The 18594-nt window shown below is 41.5% G+C and overlaps 2 protein-coding genes and 1 pseudogene across 3 annotated transcripts; all 3 read right to left on the minus strand.

Moving 5' to 3' along the window:
• Positions 1-733: 733 nt before the first annotated feature.
• LOC114861515 (myoglobin-like) lies at positions 734-2987 on the minus strand. 2 transcript variants are annotated; one of them, XM_029160821.2, is made up of 4 exons: positions 2829-2987; positions 1689-1774; positions 1203-1422; positions 734-1119 (listed from the first exon to the last, which is right to left on the minus strand). In XM_029160821.2, exons 2-4 carry the CDS (start codon positions 1769-1771, stop codon positions 979-981), a joined length of 444 nt encoding a protein of 147 aa, XP_029016654.1. In that variant the 5' UTR covers positions 1772-1774; positions 2829-2987; the 3' UTR covers positions 734-978. The 2 variants fall into 2 exon arrangements, with proteins under 2 accessions (XP_029016654.1, XP_055363452.1); XM_055507477.1 differs by lacking the exon at positions 2829-2987 and adding an exon at positions 2798-2821.
• Positions 2988-7045: 4058 nt separating this feature from the next.
• On the minus strand, positions 7046-13328 carry LOC114843361 (N6-adenosine-methyltransferase non-catalytic subunit-like; annotated as a pseudogene).
• A 1655-nt stretch (positions 13329-14983) lies between these two features.
• mb (myoglobin) lies at positions 14984-16965 on the minus strand. Its single transcript, XM_029162376.3, has 4 exons — positions 16808-16965; positions 16001-16086; positions 15505-15724; positions 14984-15422 (listed from the first exon to the last, which is right to left on the minus strand). Exons 2-4 carry the CDS (start codon positions 16081-16083, stop codon positions 15282-15284), a joined length of 444 nt encoding a protein of 147 aa, XP_029018209.1. The 5' UTR covers positions 16084-16086; positions 16808-16965; the 3' UTR covers positions 14984-15281.
• Between the last annotated feature and the right edge of the window lie 1629 nt (positions 16966-18594).

Consider the following 18594-nt stretch of genomic DNA (forward strand, 5'->3'; position numbering starts at 1 on the left):
GGCCTCGGCCGGGATGCCGACAGCTGGGGCCTGGCTTCCTCCTCTCAGGGATCAGGACAGGGACTGAGAGCGAGTCAGTAACGTCGGGGCCACTCAGAGCCTTCAGCGCCTTCCAGATCTAGACAACTGGTCATACAGGGAGCAAACACCGGGATGACCTAGCTCGCTATCCTCGTCCTCCAGGACGAGAACCACTACTGAGATGCGACTGTGACATTAACTACTGTCACAACGGGTGGTTTTTCCGCCAGCCACTAGGCGGCACCACCTCCTGGTTCTATGGTGAGTGACAATAGATCGTGATGTATGGCTCATGTTGCAAATGATTGTAGTACAATACGAAGTGTTAATAGTGCCTGTTCTTCCATGAGAAGACGTATGGTCTCTCTGCATCTGGGTTCCAGTCAGTCCGTGTGTGAAATCATAACAACTACAAATACTTCCTCAAATCCTTTCAAATTAAAAAAACTAGTCAGCTTTTTCATGATTGTCAACAATGCACCTTGGTCAACTTTTTAATCTTTGACATCTTTTTACTTTGGTCAGCTTTTAGATTATTGTCCTCTTATTAATTGTCATCTTTTTCTTCTGTCATCGTTTTGTCGTTTTCATCATTTTGTCGTAGAAAACTTTGTGACATCAGCAGCTTAATCAGCGTTTGGCATCGTTGCGGCAGCAGATCAGCTCTCCCACATAATTTCTCGAGAAATTCCATCATGAACAAAGAATCTGATTAAACTGGCACCAAAATCATGTTTATTACAGAGAAGGTAACACGTGATCTAATGGCAATCCACTCTAACATTACAGTAAGAGATACATTGTGGTTCCTTATGATTGGTGGTAACACTGGAGACTAAATTAACTTTTAAGGTTTTGATTAAAGAAATCTGAATCTTTTTCAAAATAAAAGACTTAACATGCAGAACTGTCTTGAGTCAAGGTCACTGGACCCTGGTAGCGCACGAGACTTGACCTTCAGCAGGTTACGCCCAGCTCCTGGTAATTGGCCTTGATGTCAGAGATGACAAGGGCCATCACATTGGCCAAGGCCTTCTGCCCGGCCGCATCGAGTCCTGCCTTCTCCTCCAAGACTTTAGCGATGACCACGGTAATTACCTGAAGAGAAGATTGAGAGAAACGTTTCTAGAATGTGTACAACAATGCAGGACAGACGGAGATGCGATGAAGCATCTCCCAACCTGGAAGTTGTTAAAGGGGATCTTGTGCTTGGTGGCGTGGGTGTTGGCCAGAGGCTTGAGGATGGACTCGTGGTTGCCTTTGGCCTTCAGCAGGTCGCCCAGTGCCTTCATCACGATGGCGCCGTGGGCAGAAAGATCCGCGTTACCAGCCAGCTCCCCCTGAGGGATGTCAGCAAACTTTGGGAAGAGCTTCTGGGTTTCTGGGTGCTCTGTGAATAAACTGAAGAAAAGGAGATAAGCGTATTTGCCACAGACATTAAGGTCGTAACTACTATCAAGCCTCTGAGACTGTTTCATCTGCAGCTTTCAACTAATGGGAATTTAGGCTTTTGGGAGAGTTGCAATTTATAATTAGTTATAAATTAAGAAAGGAGGCAGCAATTTGTTTTTTTCTGATACTGGACACTGGCTGTGGGCTGATTTTAAAGCCTTTAAAACGTCCTGGCCTGCAGGAAGAAGTCATCATATCTTATTAGAGGCACAGACCGAGTCAGAACCAGGTTTCCGTAGCCAGAGTAGTCGGCTTCCACCAATTCCCAGTGCTTCAGAACCAAGTCAAAGTCAGCCATGATCTGAAGTAAAGAACATAAACATTAGTGATTTGGGATTAAAACTAATTCTGACAGTGAACAAAGTTCTATGAGTTCCACAAAGACTGTTATGCTTTGTTCGGGCATCACATTTCTCCTGCTTGATTTGATGGCGAAAAGCCAAAGCTACTTCATTCAAGGGCAATTCAGCACAAGAAAAAGGCGGATCCATTACCTCAACTGTCCACACAGAGTCAGTAATATGAGCCCAATGTAACATTAGAAAATGTAAAAGCTGAGCAGTTTTACAGGTTATGGTTACTCTGTTGAATCAATTCAGCAGTTTCATGTATATTTGGAGCAACTGTTGTTTCTTTCATTTATGGAGATTTTGTAGAGCAAAGCCTATAATGATAATAATGTAATACCATTATCTGGTGCTTGATGGCACCTGATTTCGGATGCCAAGCGTTAATAGGCCGAACAAATATGATGGCAAAGGTACCAGTCAGGATAACTGTCACATTATAATTATAGACATGATCCTGCCAGTTGTCTTGAAATCTTATCAGACAAAAAGCATTAACATTTTTACATTGCCTGCTAATGATGATGTTTATTTGTATTAAGCATGTTATCTGTTACATACTGAATAAATCTACAATACCTTTCCCCAGTTCAACCCTAAAATAATTAGGATTTATCAAAAAAACTATCAAATAAAATAAAATAATTCACTTTAGACATATACTGTATGAATTGCATTACTTTGAGTATCTATAGAATTTAAAGTCTTTATAATATCCAGCTACAGGAGTGTAGCCCCAACTTCACAGTATAATCCATCACAGCATCTTACTGCAAAACATGCTTCTTTGTTTGTTTAACCATTTTGTAGTTTCCTAAAACACAGACTGGCCCACTCAGCAGAAATCATAATATTAATATAAAATATTACAATTAGCGGCAGGTTTTGTAATAATTCCAACATAAATTAATTTAAAGCCATACATAATTAAAAACAGAAATATAATGTAAGATTGTGCCTTAATGTTGATATCTTACATGTACGCAATACAGTGAAGTCTTTTCTTACCACTGTGGAACCCAACTCCAGAGGTGCTGCAGTATGTTTTTCACAGCTGCTGTTCAGTAAATGCTACAGGCTCTTGGAAGTGGGCAAGGGTTTTGACAGGGAAAAGAAAATCTTGCTTATTAAAATGTCAGTTAGGTTGCTGGACTTGTTCTGCAATCTATTTTCCTGGTAAAGAAGAGGGCAGGGCTGTATCAAAGCATAATTAAAAAAAGCAGCAGGGGAGGCTTTGGAAAGGAGTTAAGTGAAATTAAAGCATCTATGGTATTGTAAAACATTTGTGTAACATGTAACATGTAGATCCTACAAGGCTGTAGAGAAATGAGAAATGAACCAAAGCAAGTGAAAGCTAAATTATGTCTTGTTTTTTTTTTTTTTATAATTATTCTAATTATATCCAGAATGTGTTAAAACCATATCTATTTCATAAAACACAAACATTCCGACTGTTAGTTTGACGTTGGTGTAGTTTGACTGATTCATTTAAAGCTTTGTCATTCACAGCCTTAGATGAATCAGGTACCGACCGTAGCAGTTACCTGTTCTGCCTTTGCCTAGTCCCTGTGTACCATAGCTGTGCTTACCTTGTTTTTGACCCAGCCCGTTTTGACCTGCTCCTTTTTGTGCCTTCGCCACGTACTGTAAGTTTTGCAGGTATCGTGTCTGTATCTGGATCCTGTTTGTGGAAATGAAACACATTAAACCTACCTTCTGGTCTCCGACACCGTGCATGTGGGTCCGATTTGTCAAGCTGCCTGACAGAACAATCTGGCCAAAGATGGACCCTGCCGGCGAATCGCGGCACCCCGGTTCCCGCCATTGGTGCCATCTGAGCCAGCAGAGTCTGTTTCAGTAAGCGCTACCAGTTAGCCCCCGCGCTCTCCCGTTTGGGAGCGCTTCTCCGGGGAATCAGGTCACTGTAGAACATTTCTTACCCAGTGTGAGATTTATTTCGAACTGTGTGGGCCACTGTTTCCCGTACCGTGTTCATTACCCCCTCATTGGGACCACTGTACAGTGTTCATTGAAGGAGTACCTGGAGGGGGCCCTGGCGGCCGGGCTGATCCAGCTCTCGTCCTCTCCAGCTGGTGCAGGATATTTTTCTTTGTTGGGAAGAAGGACGGTCCTCTCAGGCCATGTATCGATTACCCGGGGGCTGAATGACGTCACTATTCGGGATCCCTATCCCCTCCCTCTGCTTTCATCTGCATTCAAGTTGTTATCGGAGGCCCGGGTATTCACCAAGCTGGACCTCTGGAATGCATACCATTTGATGTGTATCAGGGAGGGGGATGAGTGGAAGACCGCGTTTATCACTCCCAACGGGCACTTTGAGTATTTGGTGATGCCATTCGGGCTTACCAATGCCTTACTTATGGCAAGTTGCATCCTTGCACATTCATCTCCCGTAAATTTTCACAGGCGAAGAGAAATTATGACATTAGAGACCGTGAACTGTTGGCAGTTAAGACCGCCTTGGAGGAATGGAGAGCCTGGTTGGAGGGAGCGGAACAGCCATTTGTGGTTTACACCGACCACAAAAACCTTGAGCACCTTAGAACAGCTAAGCGCTTAAACTCGCGCCAGGCTCATTGGTCTTTATTCTTTGCTTGTTTCAATTTTCACCTTTCTTACCGTCGTAGGTCTAGGAACACGAAACCAGACGCCCTGTCCGGGCTGCACGAGACAGAGATGGACATGGCCAGCCCCTATGCTTCTACCAGGCTTTGTGGTGGGCGTGGTGACTTGGGCCATCGAGACACGGGTGAAGGATGCCACCAGGGACCTGCCAAGGCCTCTAGCTTGTCCTCCTAATCGTTTTTTGGTTTCCTCAGATCTTCGAGGGGAGGTGATTCACTGGGCGCATGCCTCCTCCTTCAGCGGTCACCCAGGTAGCGGTCGGACGGCGTTCGTTGGGGGAGCCGGTTCTGGTGGCCTGGTTTCAAGAAAGACGTCCAGAAGTACGTAGCATGTCCCCTATGCGCTGTCCACAAGCAGTCTCACCAGTGTCTGGTGGGCTTCCTACGTCCTCTTCCAGTTCCTCATCGCCCATGGTCGCATATTGTACTTGACTTTGTGTCTGGTCTTCCTCCCTCCCAAGAGAACACTTTAATCATGACTGTTATTGCCCAAGCTCCCCACTGCCAAGCAAACGGCCCAGGCCGTGTTGGAGCACGTCTTCAGACTCCATGGGTTCCCACAAGACGTGTTCTCCGACAGGGGCCCTCAGTTTGTCTCCCATTTTCGGCGGGCGCAACAACTGATCTGGATCGAGTATGCGCACAACACTCTCCCATGCTCAACCACCGCAAGCGATCTCTCGAGCCTGAGTATGCCATTGGTGATCGGGTTTGATTGTCCACCAAGGACCTCCATGTAAGACTGGAGTCACGTAAGTTGGCACAAAGATTCATTGGGCCATTCACCGTCACCAAGGTCATTAATCTTGTGTCTGTCAGGCTCGGTTTGCCTAGGTTCATAAAGATTCACCCCATATTTCATGTCAGCCGTCTCAAGCCTGTCTGCTCCAGCCCTTTGGTTCCCCCGGTGCCTCCTCAGCCTCCTCCTCAGGTCATTGATGGTGGGCCTGCATACACGGTCAGGTCCTTCCTGGCCTGTCGACGACGAGGCTGGGGCCGCTAATACCTCGTTGACTGGGAGGTGTATGGTCCCGAGGAGCGCTCCTGAGTGGGATTAGTCTCTTAGTTCAGGAATGATAATGGTAAAAAAAGGTAAAGTATATTTTGAAAAAACACCTCTAATATTGTAGTGTAAACTTGTAAATAAGAAATGCAATATGTCAGATGAGCTTCTGAAGAAGTAATATAATAATACAAATTTACCCAGTTGTTCAGCCTTCTAATTCTACCTGCAGTATACATCTTTTAAGGCAAAGTAACTTAAGCCACTTGAACACTCAGGTTTGCCAACATTCTGCAGAGACGAGTTTGACATTTGGCAGGTTTTCTGGATGCAGGGCTTCTGAGGAGCGCTGCTACGTGCACAGTTCCCTATCCCCCGTCAGGAAGAACTTTTGTATTAATACAACAGAAAGCTGATGATATAAAAACATTCAGCCCCTTGTGTTGTTCAAGTGTATGGCCCATGGCCCTTGTGAGAAATACAAAGCTTTGTACGGTCATAAGGTAAAACTAAGCTTTATTTGACTAAACATCAGTTTTGTTTGCCTATTCTGTATCCTGGCTAACACCCCGAGTCTAGGACAAGGCTTAAGCCCATTCACTGTGGAGTTGATAGAGGTACACAGGTGCCACACATGTCACACTATTCTGGTAAAACCCCGACTCTAGAAGACAGGAGGAAGAGATTGAATTGTGGTTTACCCTTCCCTTGGCGAGTATGACGCCGTGTTTCCATTGCCAAACGTGCCTGAACCTTTCTTCAAACAAACAGTGAAAATGCCAAATCAGTCGTAGAGAAGCTCTAATTCTGCCTCCTGCATCACTCTAGTTTAATCCATAAAAACAGATAAAAATACAATTTATTTAAGGTAAGTTTTCGTGGGACTTGGCTTCAGCTTTGTCAGTGTAACTATAAAGTTGATCTATAGACCAGGTAGATCATGTAATTTATAAAGAATAGAAAAAAATTCAGAAATCTACAAACACTTTATTCCAAGACTAATCATACCAAGTTTTTGTTGGCTGTCAAATGATATTGGAGTTATCTGCTGTTTTTATATTTCCTTCTTGGCACTTCCTGTAAACAACAAAGGTTTTACATTTCTGTAACTGCATCCGCATTGTTCCTGAATGCACACAGAAAGTTGAACGCCAATTGTTCTGATGGCAAAGCACTCACTTGACAAGATGAAATAATTTTGTTTTAATGCCAGCCCGACATTGATCGTAAATAGAATCCTAAAAACACAAGCCTTGAATGGAAAGGCCACTATACAAGATAAATGTCAGGTTTTGGTCTTGTTTCCAGTTTTTATTTTGAAAGGTCTTAGTTTGTCATCCGTGTTTTGGTTCCAGTTTCCTGTTTTATTTTGTAAGCACTTCCGTTTCTCGTCACGCCACAGCACTTCCCGCTTTACTTTCGGTTTTCAGTTACGCACCTGTGTCTCATCTGTCATTACTCACCAGGACATTTAAACACCACCTGTTTCCTTAGTTCTCGGACAGATCGTTGTACTCCTACCGTCACTTTCCAGCATTCTATTGATAGCTTATTTCGTGTTTGACCCTGCTCCGTAATTTTGACTTCTGATTCTCTCCTGATCCTGACCTGGTATTGTACACTGTTCTCTGGAAGTGACCTAGCCTGCTCCTTCTGTGCCTATGCCTTCATGTTTTCAAGTGTATGACCCGGAATGTTTTGAGACTACGATTGCTGCATTAAAGCCCTTTTACTTACTCCCTCTGTCTGCTGCGTTTCGCTGTGCATGTGGGTCCGATGTATACCAAGACCTGACAATAAATATCAATCAATACAATCAATACAGTAACTCAGATAGAGAAAACACAGTACATTTTTGAAAAACAAATGAGGTAAAGTAAGACTGATCCCAGTCACACTTAACACACAAACTTCTGCAACAACCACATTACGGACGTGTTCTGAGATGATGTAGTAACTACATCATCTTATGATCATGAGTCTACAGACATGAGTGACACAGCACAATTGTGCATTTTTATTCAAATGGTATTTACTGACATGACTGCAAAAGAGGAGCTGTTAACAGTACTGCCCATGAAAGAACACACACGAGGAGAGGACACATTTTAGTCTTTCAACAACTTTATCGAAAAAACCCAGCTCCCAGTCTGCAAATTGGTGTCCATCACCACGGATGGCGCCCTGGTTGGCCGCTTGAATGGATTTATCGCCAAGTGCAGGGAGGACGATAATTTTTTTGGAATTCAATTACCACTGTATTATACACCAACAAGCATTATGTGCAAAAATGCTCAACATGAAAGAGATAATGGATGTGGCATCAAAGATCGCCTGTTCTATTCGGGCTAGATCTCTTCAAAGACAGATATCTTAGTCGGTTATCTTCGGACTGTTAGATTAAGGAGTTTTTTTCCGTGAAGGTAAACATGCAGATTATAGCCAACTAAATGACCATCAGTGGCTGCTGGACTGGCATTCTTAACCGATCTGACCAACATGTTGAATGACCTTAATCTAGAGCTGCAAGGAAAAGACGAAACTGCGATCAATACGATCAGCTTAATTAATGCTTTCAAATGAAAAATTCAACATCTCTCCTCAAAGCTCCACCGCCATGATTTGGCAAACTTCCAGAATCTCGCGGCAGAACTGGAGACACAAGAGCAGCCATGTGCGCAGCTTGACAGTGCACGCTACATAAATCAAATTTACCATTGTCTGTCAGAGTTTGACAGATGCTTTCAAGTCTTTGTTTTACTCGAGCCAGTCGCTACAATCATAGGCTACCCTTACCAGGAAGATGCCAAGGTGGTTTCCCTGGCATCAAAAGTTACAACACTGTTGTAACCTGAACTCTTCTGGAGTGGAGCATGAGATTCTGACACTTCAAGCCGACATTTAGATGAAGGCCAGAGCTCATGGACAATTCTGAAACTTACTCACAGAGGACAAGTACCCCAACATCAGGAAATGTGCTACCTTCTTGACTGCATTATTTGGCTCCACTTATGGTAGCTTGTGTTATGTGAGTCAGCCTGAAGATTATTATTATTATTATTATTATTATTATTATTATTATTATTATTATTATTATTATTATTATTATTATTATTATTATTATTATTATTATTATTATTATTAAGTCCAAGTATCGTTCCACCATGAGTGATGTGCATCTAGAAGTCTGCTTGATTCTGGCTATCAGCAGTTACTGTCCCGACTATGCATCCATGGCTGATTCCATTCAGTGCATCAGAGTAAGGTAATGACAAAAAAATGAGTTGTATTGTGCAATATAGGTTGATGCAGTAATGCAAGGTACACCACCATATACTGTACATATAAAAATAATTCTCAATATATTTATAAATAAAGTTTTTTACATTTTTAGTAGGTGGTAGATCATTTTGACTCGGTCATGTCATAAGTAGCTCTCAGGCTGAAAAAGTGTGTGCACTCCTGATGTAGTTAGAATCAGTCTGACTGCATGACTATCGATGTGGAAAGCCCCTATGCAGACCTCCCCTTCCCCTAAACCCTCCTCTGTCTCCTCGGAGATTTGGCCGGTTCCTTTCGCGTTCTCCCCTGGGAGCTCCGCCGCCGCGGTCTGACTTCAGCTTAGCAGGTGAAGATTTGGGGCGTAGCCTTTCTATGTCTTCAGTTCAGCCCGACAGGTGAGAGTTGGGCAAGGCAAAATGTGAGGCGTATGTTAAAATTACTGTTAGTCAAAGTAGGACCCACTGTCAACCAGCCTAAGAAAAACAAGACAACATGAATAAACCGACACATAATTCAAACAGGATTGTTGAGGATGAAACTGAAATGGTGCAGCTCACCTGGCCTGATGGTTGACTCTTGACCAAACAGGTGCATCCTCCTGGGACCCAAACAGAAATGCTCGATGATGTGGAAGATTTCGACGTGTTTCTCTACATTTCCCATCTCGGGTTCCTCTGTGATGATCAAGTCGATGTCCACATTGGCGTAAATGAAGTCACCATCAGTACTCCTACGCACCGTTCCCTTGATTCCCATCAGGCAGTGCTCCTGGAGGGGCACACAACAGTTACAGGTGTACAGTGTAAAAAAAATTAAACCCAGTGTACCTCAAGTGCCCTATTCAAATTAATATATATTTTGATCAGTCAGTCAGTTTATTTATATAGTGCCAAATCACATTTTAGCATTTGTGTGTATTCTGTACCTTGGTCCTCTGGAACCCTGCTTTTGGGTCCAGTGCCTTGGTTTTCCCAGGGTTTTTCTTATTGGTTTTGATCCAACAAATATCCTCACATTGTCAAAAACCCCATTTTCTCAAACACTGAAACAGATGCAACACAAAAGTATGATTTGTAGGACAAAAAACAGTATTTGAGCCAGTGTAAACATTATTGCAAGGCTTCTACAAAAACATCAGATGACTTAAAACAAATCTTTCCCCTTTCCATTGCTGCGCTCACTTTACTCTTTTGTTGTTGGGAGTTATGTGGTTATGCAACAGTAGGTGCTACAAACAGCAGCTAGTAGAGACTAGACATGGAGCAGATCCAAACAGAGCTACCATAGATCTAATCTAGTTTGTTGACTCTTCCTTTAAGAAATTTATGTTTCAGGAACTAAGGCTGTTTCCTTGATCATTTTACATTGCAGTATTGTTATATTGTTTGAAGTCTTAAACTTCATGTATAGAGACCCCAAGATGACTTTGTTGTGATTTGGGGCTGTATTAATAAACTGAGGTGAATCCAAGACATTAGTTGCTAGCTTTGCACCAGGTCCTCGATAGCCTGGAGACCTCTAGCACCACTGTAACCCTTAAATGAGGAGAACAGATAGATAAAGAGAAGGGTTTACTAGAACCTTTACTATAATGTGGGTTTTAACATTAAAAAGAATTGTGCTACCATTTTGCCTTCGGCCTTCACTGGAGCCACACCAGAGAAAGACAAAGGAGCGCAGAGCTGATATCTCATCAATTTCCAGTTTCATGATCTACAAATGAGAAAAGAAGGGTGAGTGAACATGAAACAAAGACCTTCCCTCCCGGCTACGCTATCCTGTCATGAGAGAACAGTGCAGTAACATTGCAGTTAACAAGGGTAAACTTTTTGACCTCAAGGTTACCTCACCGACTTCGTTTTTGAATGAAACTCTTATTGCTTTTCTCTGCTCATCCAAGTCATGGTGGTTTCAAAACAGACTCGTCTCATGAGGATGCAAATGTCTGGCTGAGCTTTGTCCTGAAAAACTCATGTTCCATATGTTGAGTAAAGTTATAAAACCTCATCAAGAACTTCAAGCAAGTCCACTTACCACTCAAAAGCACCATTAGACACTGTTGTCATTATCACATAGCTAATATTTTTAGATACATAAATTTATGTTTAAATAAAAATATAATGCACAGTAAATACAGCCACCTCTTTTAAAGATGTTCATGCAAACTTCAACGGCAGTATTTTCTTCAGGAATGTTATTCATCATAGTGTAATCAGGTAAAGAGTCATTTTATCATGTTCCTTATAATTGAACATACATGGGAGTGGTGTTGGTGGTGGAGATAAGTTCATCTTTTAGTCTGATCGGCTCTATAAGTTTGGGGTATTCCTCGAATCTGTCAGCTAAGCCTGCACAGTGAAGGAGACCTGAATCAGACACAAAAGCAGGCATGCACATGCACAAAAATTACCACACACACCAAGGGACCAGCCTGCACTCACCAACATCTCTAATGAAGTTTTGTGGCCTGTGCCCTGTGTCCACGAAGTGCTGGCAATAGTCATTGTGAGGGTTTAAACTCTGGGTGCCCTGAGGAGTGAATTATTAAATACATTAATAATATGTTTTTAATGTGTAAAAACAACTTTTATTACTTGTCAAAAAAATCTTCATGGGTATTTGAGTTCAACAACAGCAGTAAACATGTGATTTACTGCCCCTGCAACATCCCCAGGGTTTTTGTCTGCTGCTTGTTGCTGCTTGTGTTTTCTCTCTCTACTTTCCACTCACACCAACAGAATATACAATTGTGTAATATCTACAAAGTCCTTATAAATAAACTAAAGAGAATCAAAACCTTTAATAAGCTGTTGACCTTTGTAATGCCTGAATTGTTTTGCACGGACAGTTGATGTCTATCTGGCTTCTGTCCATTACGCATGAGCTGGTTTTAATCTTTTGTTAGAGAACTGAAATCAATGCTCTCCGTTATCACAGGAGAAATCATAAAACTATGTAAATACTCCATTAACTTTACTTAACAGACTGTACGAGGTATAATTTCCAGGATCAAGAAGTACTCTCCTGAACGTGATAGAAGAACATATTAAAATACAATTCTGTTCTAAAATAATTGCTCAATGAGACTCAATGGAGTCTGCCAAGAAGATAAGCTCTATTTGCGTGTGAAATTCAACAGGTGGCTGTTTTTGCAAATGTCTCCTCAACTGCTGAATACGGCTTACAGTCAATACAATGAATAAACTGACAGTAATGCAAGCACAAACAAGTGTAAACATTCCAAAGCAATTGCATCTCTTAGTCACCCAGGATATGTAACTGTGGGAAACATTATTGTGGTGATTTTCTTATTTTGAAACAGCACAAAAAAGGCCCAGGGCATCTCACAGTGGTTTTCCACTTGAATTTTTATATATTTATATTGTATTATACTGTATATTTATATATTTTATATATTTTATAGAATAGAATTCTTCTTTTCCTTCATACTAACTTCTTTAACTTTAAAAAAAGACAAATTTAGGAGGTGGATGAGGGAGCGTTCGTGGCGCCCTCTGCTGTTTACCTCCATGTGTGATGCTGTGTCTGAGTTTATTGTTTAGCTTAATGTGTACTTGCTATTAAACAATATCTGAAAGTTACCGTTAACAGTTATAGTTCATATCTATATGAAGTAAAGCTATGGACTAGAACACAGTGGCTTTATTGTGGCATTCATGAAGTGGAAAAGGAAAAGTGAGTTGGACGTGACTGAGTTCATCACAAAGCCACAGGCCACGAGTCACAACAACTATGTTAACAAAACCATGAAAACATTTTGAAGGGCACTAATCCTAAAGAAGTGCTTTACGTAAATGGCAAACATGCGTACTGTCTCACTGTAGTATGTGTAATTATACAACACCCACAGACAACAACACGTGTTAAGATGACATAACACATGAAAAAACGCCAAAGCTGCCACAGTAAGTGCATCATCAATACGCACCACCAGTACTGAGCAATGCTAACCAACCTTAAGGGAAGTACTTGAGTCCTTGTAGACCTCTTCATATCGGTTGCTTTCTTTTGGCTGCTGCACTTCCACCTCAGCCTAACGCATATGAGACAACACACAACAAGCACAGTCAAAACAGTATTTTTGCCAAAAGGGAGATTAACAATTACACATAAACAATGTTTGTGGAAGACTGAGAAAAGAATTGTACCCTCAAATTAAAAAGACATTAATTATTGATCATGTGGAAAGGACGGATGGGTACAAAGGTTATATTATGGGACGAAACACAAGTAATGTAAAAAGACAATTTACCAAAACGCACAAACAAAGGCCAGTCAATCTGTAAACTTTACAGAGCCTTGAACGTATGTTGGTTGCATTTTCCAAAAGGCCTAAAATACACCTTTTAGAGTATGTAAGAGGTGGTTGTCCAAAAGTTTAGTGCAGCATCAGCAGTGGTAAAATAGTTTAAATATGATCATTACATGCAACAGAACATCTTTCGCACACCTCACATTCATAACACAGGGATGTGATAACACTCACCTTTTGCATGTCTTCCTCTGTGTCTTCTCTGTCTGTCTGTGACTTCCATTTGGATGGAGCAACTAAACTATCAAATGAAGCTCTGTCAAACGAACAAACACAGCACATGTATATGTTTTGAATTTATTTTCTCACTAAAGCATAAGACTAAGGCTCAGGCAACAGAGAGCATTTGTTAGGAAGACAAACATCTTTATAAAGGTTTCAAGGTTTTTTTCAGTGGCTCCTACATCCTTAAACTTCGGCTCTGTGTGGCTTGGGACGATAAAGAAGTATTTAACTGAAGTATTTATGTATGTGTATTTTTTATGTAATTTTGGTTCTAAATTGGAATATTTTGGTGATCTTGAAATATTAAAATAAAATTACAAAGTAAAATTTTATTTTTCATCACTTATTGTCGTCACCCCATTTCCGTGGAAACAGGGGTTTCCTGGGTATTAAAGGTTGCCAAGCCCGACTCTAAGATCATAGTGCTACAATAACGACAGACATAAAACACAAAACAACACATTTTTAAAAAATACTGAATAATAAAAGCTCTAAATATGTAGACCTAGGGAATGTTTAAATAAAAGCTAAACAAAAGAGGAACCTACATAAAGTTCACAAGCACTTAGCAACGCTGACTAAATAGTGTACAGTGCAACGCGAGTAATAAGTAATATTGAGTGTTGTGTATACGGTCTTATTGACGTGGGTGTGCAAGAATAATCTGGTTGTGCATTGGTTTATACAGATGTGAACTGCAACACATCTGTGACAGACAATGCCAATGAAACAGTCCAGTCCAGAAATAGTGTGTGTTTGTGATGGTTCAGTCTAGTTCAGTTTCTGGCTGTTGAGGAGTCTGATGTCCTGAGGGCAGAAGTTGTTGCACAGTCTGCATGTATTTGTCCTGATGCTTCTCAATCTCCCATCTCCCACCCAGTCTTCCAATGTTTGAGAAGTGAAGTGAAAGCATCTCATTCAACAGGATGAAGTAATGCCCTGTTTGTCACAAAGCAGACGTGTAACTTGAGTCCGTACTGTACTGTGAGAGTTTGACCTTAGCTCAGTCAACAGCCGCTTAGATTCAGAGGAGGAGGAGTTGGGGCGGCAGAGGTGTGTCCCCCACAGTGGGCTCACAGTTTCTGTGCCTGGAGTCACGTCCGAGTGCGTGCACTTAAGGCACGGACACAATGGTGCAACGGCAACATGAAGAATTGAAGGACGACGAGGAGTCAGAAGGACTGGACAATGTCAGCAATGACGCCGCTATCTCTGACTCTCTAAGTCATCATATAGCACTTGACCACTCGGCTCAACTATTACAGTATCTCCCCCCGATGCCACTTACTGGACTCGGTGCACGTAGCACATGGATCAGGTGACAAAGACTCACTTAATAGATGCACAAATAATACAGTGGAGGTTAAGCAAAGTGAAGTGACATTGCTTGTGTGTGTGTGTGTGTGTGTGTGTGTGTGTGTGTGTGTGTGTGTGTGTGTGTGTGTGTGTGTGTGCGCGCGCGCGTGCGTGCGTGCGTGCGTGCGTGTGTGTGTGTGTGTGTGTGTGTGTGTGTGTGTGTGTCTCCAGGTATTTGATGCAGGAGTTGGTGTGTTGACTCCTGTAGGAACTGTACTCCATGATGTGACCTGTTGGTGATTAAGGAGCATGACCAGCATTTCTGGCCCCAGTCTCACAGCACTGACGACATGAGAGGTGGTATATAAAAATAAAAATAAACAGTGGGTGGATGTTTTATTCCTGTTAGACATCCTGAACAACAAATCTGATTAAACTGGCACCAAAATCATGTTTATTACAGAGAAGGTAACACGTGATCTAATGGCAATCCACTCTAACATTACAGTAAGAGATACATTGTGGTTCCTTATGATTGGTGGTAACACTGGAGACTAAATTAACTTTTAAGGTTTTGATTAAAGAAATCTGAAATCTTTTTCAAAATAAAAGACTTAACATGCAGAACTGTCTTGAGTCAAGGTCACTGGACCCTGGCAGCGCATGAGACTTGACCTTCAGCCGGTGAAGCCCAGCTCCTTGTAATTGGCCTCCATGTCAGAGATGACAAGGGCCATCACATTCCTCAAGGCCTTCTGCCCGGCCGCATCGAGTCCTGCCTTCTCCTCCATGACTTTAGCGATGACCTCGGTGATTAGCTGAAGAGAAGATTGAAATAAACGTGTGTAGAACGTGTACAACAATGCGGGACGGCAGACATGCGACGAGGCATCTCCCAACCTTGAAGTTGTTGATGGGGATCTTGTGCTTGGTGGCGTGGGAGTTGGCCAGAGGCTTGAGGATGGACTCGTGGTTGCCTTTGGCCTTCAGCAGTTCGCCCAGTTTCTTCAGCACGATGGCGCCGTGGGCAGAAAGGGCCGCGTTACCAGCCAGCTCCCCCTGAGGGATGCCGGCAAACTTGGGGAAGAGCTTCTGGGTTTCTGGGTGCTCTGTGAATAAACTGAAGAAAAGGAGATAAGAGGATTTTCCACAGGCATCAAGGTCGTAACTACTATCAAGGCCTCTGAGACTGTTCTGCAGCTTTCAACTAATAGGAATTTACAGTAGGCTTTTGGGAGAGTTGCAATTTATAATTAGTTATGAATTAAGTTAAGTTAAATTAAGATATAAATAAATTTTTTTCTGATACAGTACACTGGTTGTGGGCTGATTTTAAAGCCTTTATAACACCCTGGCCTGCAGGAAGGAGTCATCATATCTTATCAGAGGCACAGACCGAGTCAGAACCAGGTTTCCGTGGCCAGAGTAGTCGGCCTCCACCGATCCCCAGTGCTTCAGAACCAAGTCAAAGTCAGCCATGATCTGAGGTAAAGAACGTAAACATTAGTGATTTGGGATTAAAACTGATTCTGACAGTGACAAAACAAAAAAAGAATAAAGAAAGAAAGAATAAAAAACGAATTTCTGAGTTCCACAAACACTGTTATCCTTTGTTCGGGCATCACATTTCTCCTGCTTGATTTGATGGCGAAAAGCCAAAGTCCACTTCATTCAAGGGCAATTCAGCACAAGAAAAAGGCGGATCCATTACCTCAAATGTCCACACAGAGTCAGTAATATGAGCCCAATGTAGAGCTGCATAATTAATGCAAACTGAAATGAGATCCAGTGGTTCGGTTGGGTTCTGTTAAAGCCGGCAAAAAGGGAAAGTCTACAATTTGCTCTTTTGTAGAGATTTATTTGCTCCTGATGAAGTCAGGTCTTTTTGTATTAGTGATGGAAGGAGTCTTTATATTTAATGAGAATTTGCTTTATTTATTTTAATTTCACAAAGGAAGTTTTTTTATTTTTTGAACTCTTGCATATATGATGCATTACCTGTAATGAACAGTGGGAGTTAATTTAAGAGTAAAAAAAAAAGTTATTCTAATTCTTCTCCTGCATACAACTTTGTTTCTACTTTAATCAAACAAATATTTTATTCCTGTTTTCATTTTTTTAACTTTATTCTCTGTCTAGGTTTCATTCTTTTACATAAGCTAAAAACTCATCAACCAAATAGAAGATAAAAGACAGGTCCTACCTGCTGCGCAGTAAAATATCCTGTGTGATTACACCAAATTCTTCTTGGCCTGACTCCCCCCCCCCAAAAAGCTGACCTTTTATACTCCCTCCCTCGGTCCTGTCACCAAATTATTCCACCCCTCCCGTCTGTGCACCTCTCCCACTGCACGTCCCTTAGCATGTTCACCGCTTCATCTGGAAACTTTTGATTCCACGCGGACGTTGTGCGTCATGTGATCATATGTCACCGGGTGCATATGTTTTGTCACCCGCCCGACTTCCTTAATCCCATTTGGATAAAACGGGATCATATTTTCCCTAACACCGTGCAGTGAAATTCTCCAGCGTGCAGGTCATTGTGTGGACTACTCTGAATTTGATACCATCATTGTAAAGACTTTTTGGCTGATTCCCACAACCTCAGAATTGGGGTCAGGTGTGGGGTCAATAAAAATGTATGGAAAAAACTATTATAAAAATGATTTTCTGTAAAAGAGCCCAGACTGCAATAGATGCATTTTCTCTACTCACATAGATGTGACTTGTTCACTCTAACAAAGTGTTTTGCGTTGTCAGGTGTTTCTATTGTAACCAGAATAGGTTCATACGGATAATTAACCGCTGTAGGTCGCAGCTGTAGCCGATTCTCTGCAGATTAGGACGTTTCTAAACCTGTTTCCTAATCAAGTCACACATTTTACGTTTGAGGGCACACAGAGGTAAATCAGGTGTACAAAACAATAAGAGACCAAGTGCATTACTATGACTAGTTGATTAAAGATTAAACCATCACCTAAGTAAGAGCTGGTGTCATTGAGGTATTAGCTTAAGCAAGAAGTCATTTCCTTTCTAGCCTGGGAGTAACAGATTCTCAGATTTCACAATAGAGCAAATGAGCAAAAAAATCAAACTGCTGAATCGAGACTTTTCCTGTCCCATTACAGTCACACATTTACTCTGTACTTTACTTTATAATATGACTATGCAGCTCTGGGAACACTCTGTTCTTCATGAACATTTATGAATAGACATTGTATATTTAGGAGGCAGCTGCTGAGCTGCGTTGTTGTGGGAGGGACAGGTTTATAGCACTTTGTATGAACGCCGCTTTCATACTGTACATGAGTGACCAGAAGGTCAAACGTCAAGAAAAATGGACAGGAAGTAGGGACTCCTTGGTAAACGCCCTGCAGTTCTACACTAGAAATACAGCAGCTGTGTGTTCTGGAGCGCTGCGTCTCGAACCCACTCAGTTGTTTCTGACTTAGGTTTTTTGGGTGCAGAAAGAAATGAACTACAGTCTGTTTTATTGCAAAGGCAAAATAACCAGTCCTTTAGAAATTTTGTGTGATTATTATGCAAAAAGTTCAGTTGCTACAGCCAACCTGTTGTCACAGACCTTCTGATTTCATAATTTCTGTGCATTTGTATAGAGTTTATATTGACACAATTAACATATTTATTATTAAGTGTATATTACATATTATTTATTTGCATGCACACTCTGTTTTCACTCTCACCATCACTAGTGACAGATTTGGAAATGTTGGCATGCTTAAATCTCACAAATTATGATTTTCATTTACTGGGGATATTATTTATTGCAATTAACAATTAAAGCATATAAAATATTGCAAAATAATATTGCAAAAGTTCCATTGAACATCCATTGAGTAGCACTCTGCATAAAACGCTATCCTGTCTAACTCCTTTAGAAAAAAAAGATCACATATATACAAGTTTATATTTTGTATGATGATAAAAGTCATGTTACACACAACTTCTGAAAAATATTTATTTACCTAA

The sequence above is a fragment of the Betta splendens genome, chromosome 1 (assembly GCF_900634795.4).
Source record: "Betta splendens chromosome 1, fBetSpl5.4, whole genome shotgun sequence".
NCBI classification, from domain to species: domain Eukaryota; kingdom Metazoa; phylum Chordata; class Actinopteri; order Anabantiformes; family Osphronemidae; genus Betta; species Betta splendens.

Coding starts and splice junctions, on each gene's coding strand:
- LOC114861515 (XM_029160821.2), bottom strand. CDS start 1,771: ATGGCTGACTTTGACTTGGTTCTGAAGCACTGGGAATTGGTGGAAGCC. Junction 1,423..1,688: donor GGAAACCTGGTTCTGACTCG/GTCTGTGCCTCT, acceptor CCTTTTCTTCAG/TTTATTCACAGAGCACCCAG. Junction 1,120..1,202: donor TCCCCTTTAACAACTTCCAG/GTTGGGAGATGC, acceptor TCTTCTCTTCAG/GTAATTACCGTGGTCATCGC.
- mb (XM_029162376.3), bottom strand. CDS start 16,083: ATGGCTGACTTTGACTTGGTTCTGAAGCACTGGGGATCGGTGGAGGCC. Junction 15,725..16,000: donor GGAAACCTGGTTCTGACTCG/GTCTGTGCCTCT, acceptor CCTTTTCTTCAG/TTTATTCACAGAGCACCCAG. Junction 15,423..15,504: donor TCCCCATCAACAACTTCAAG/GTTGGGAGATGC, acceptor TCTTCTCTTCAG/CTAATCACCGAGGTCATCGC.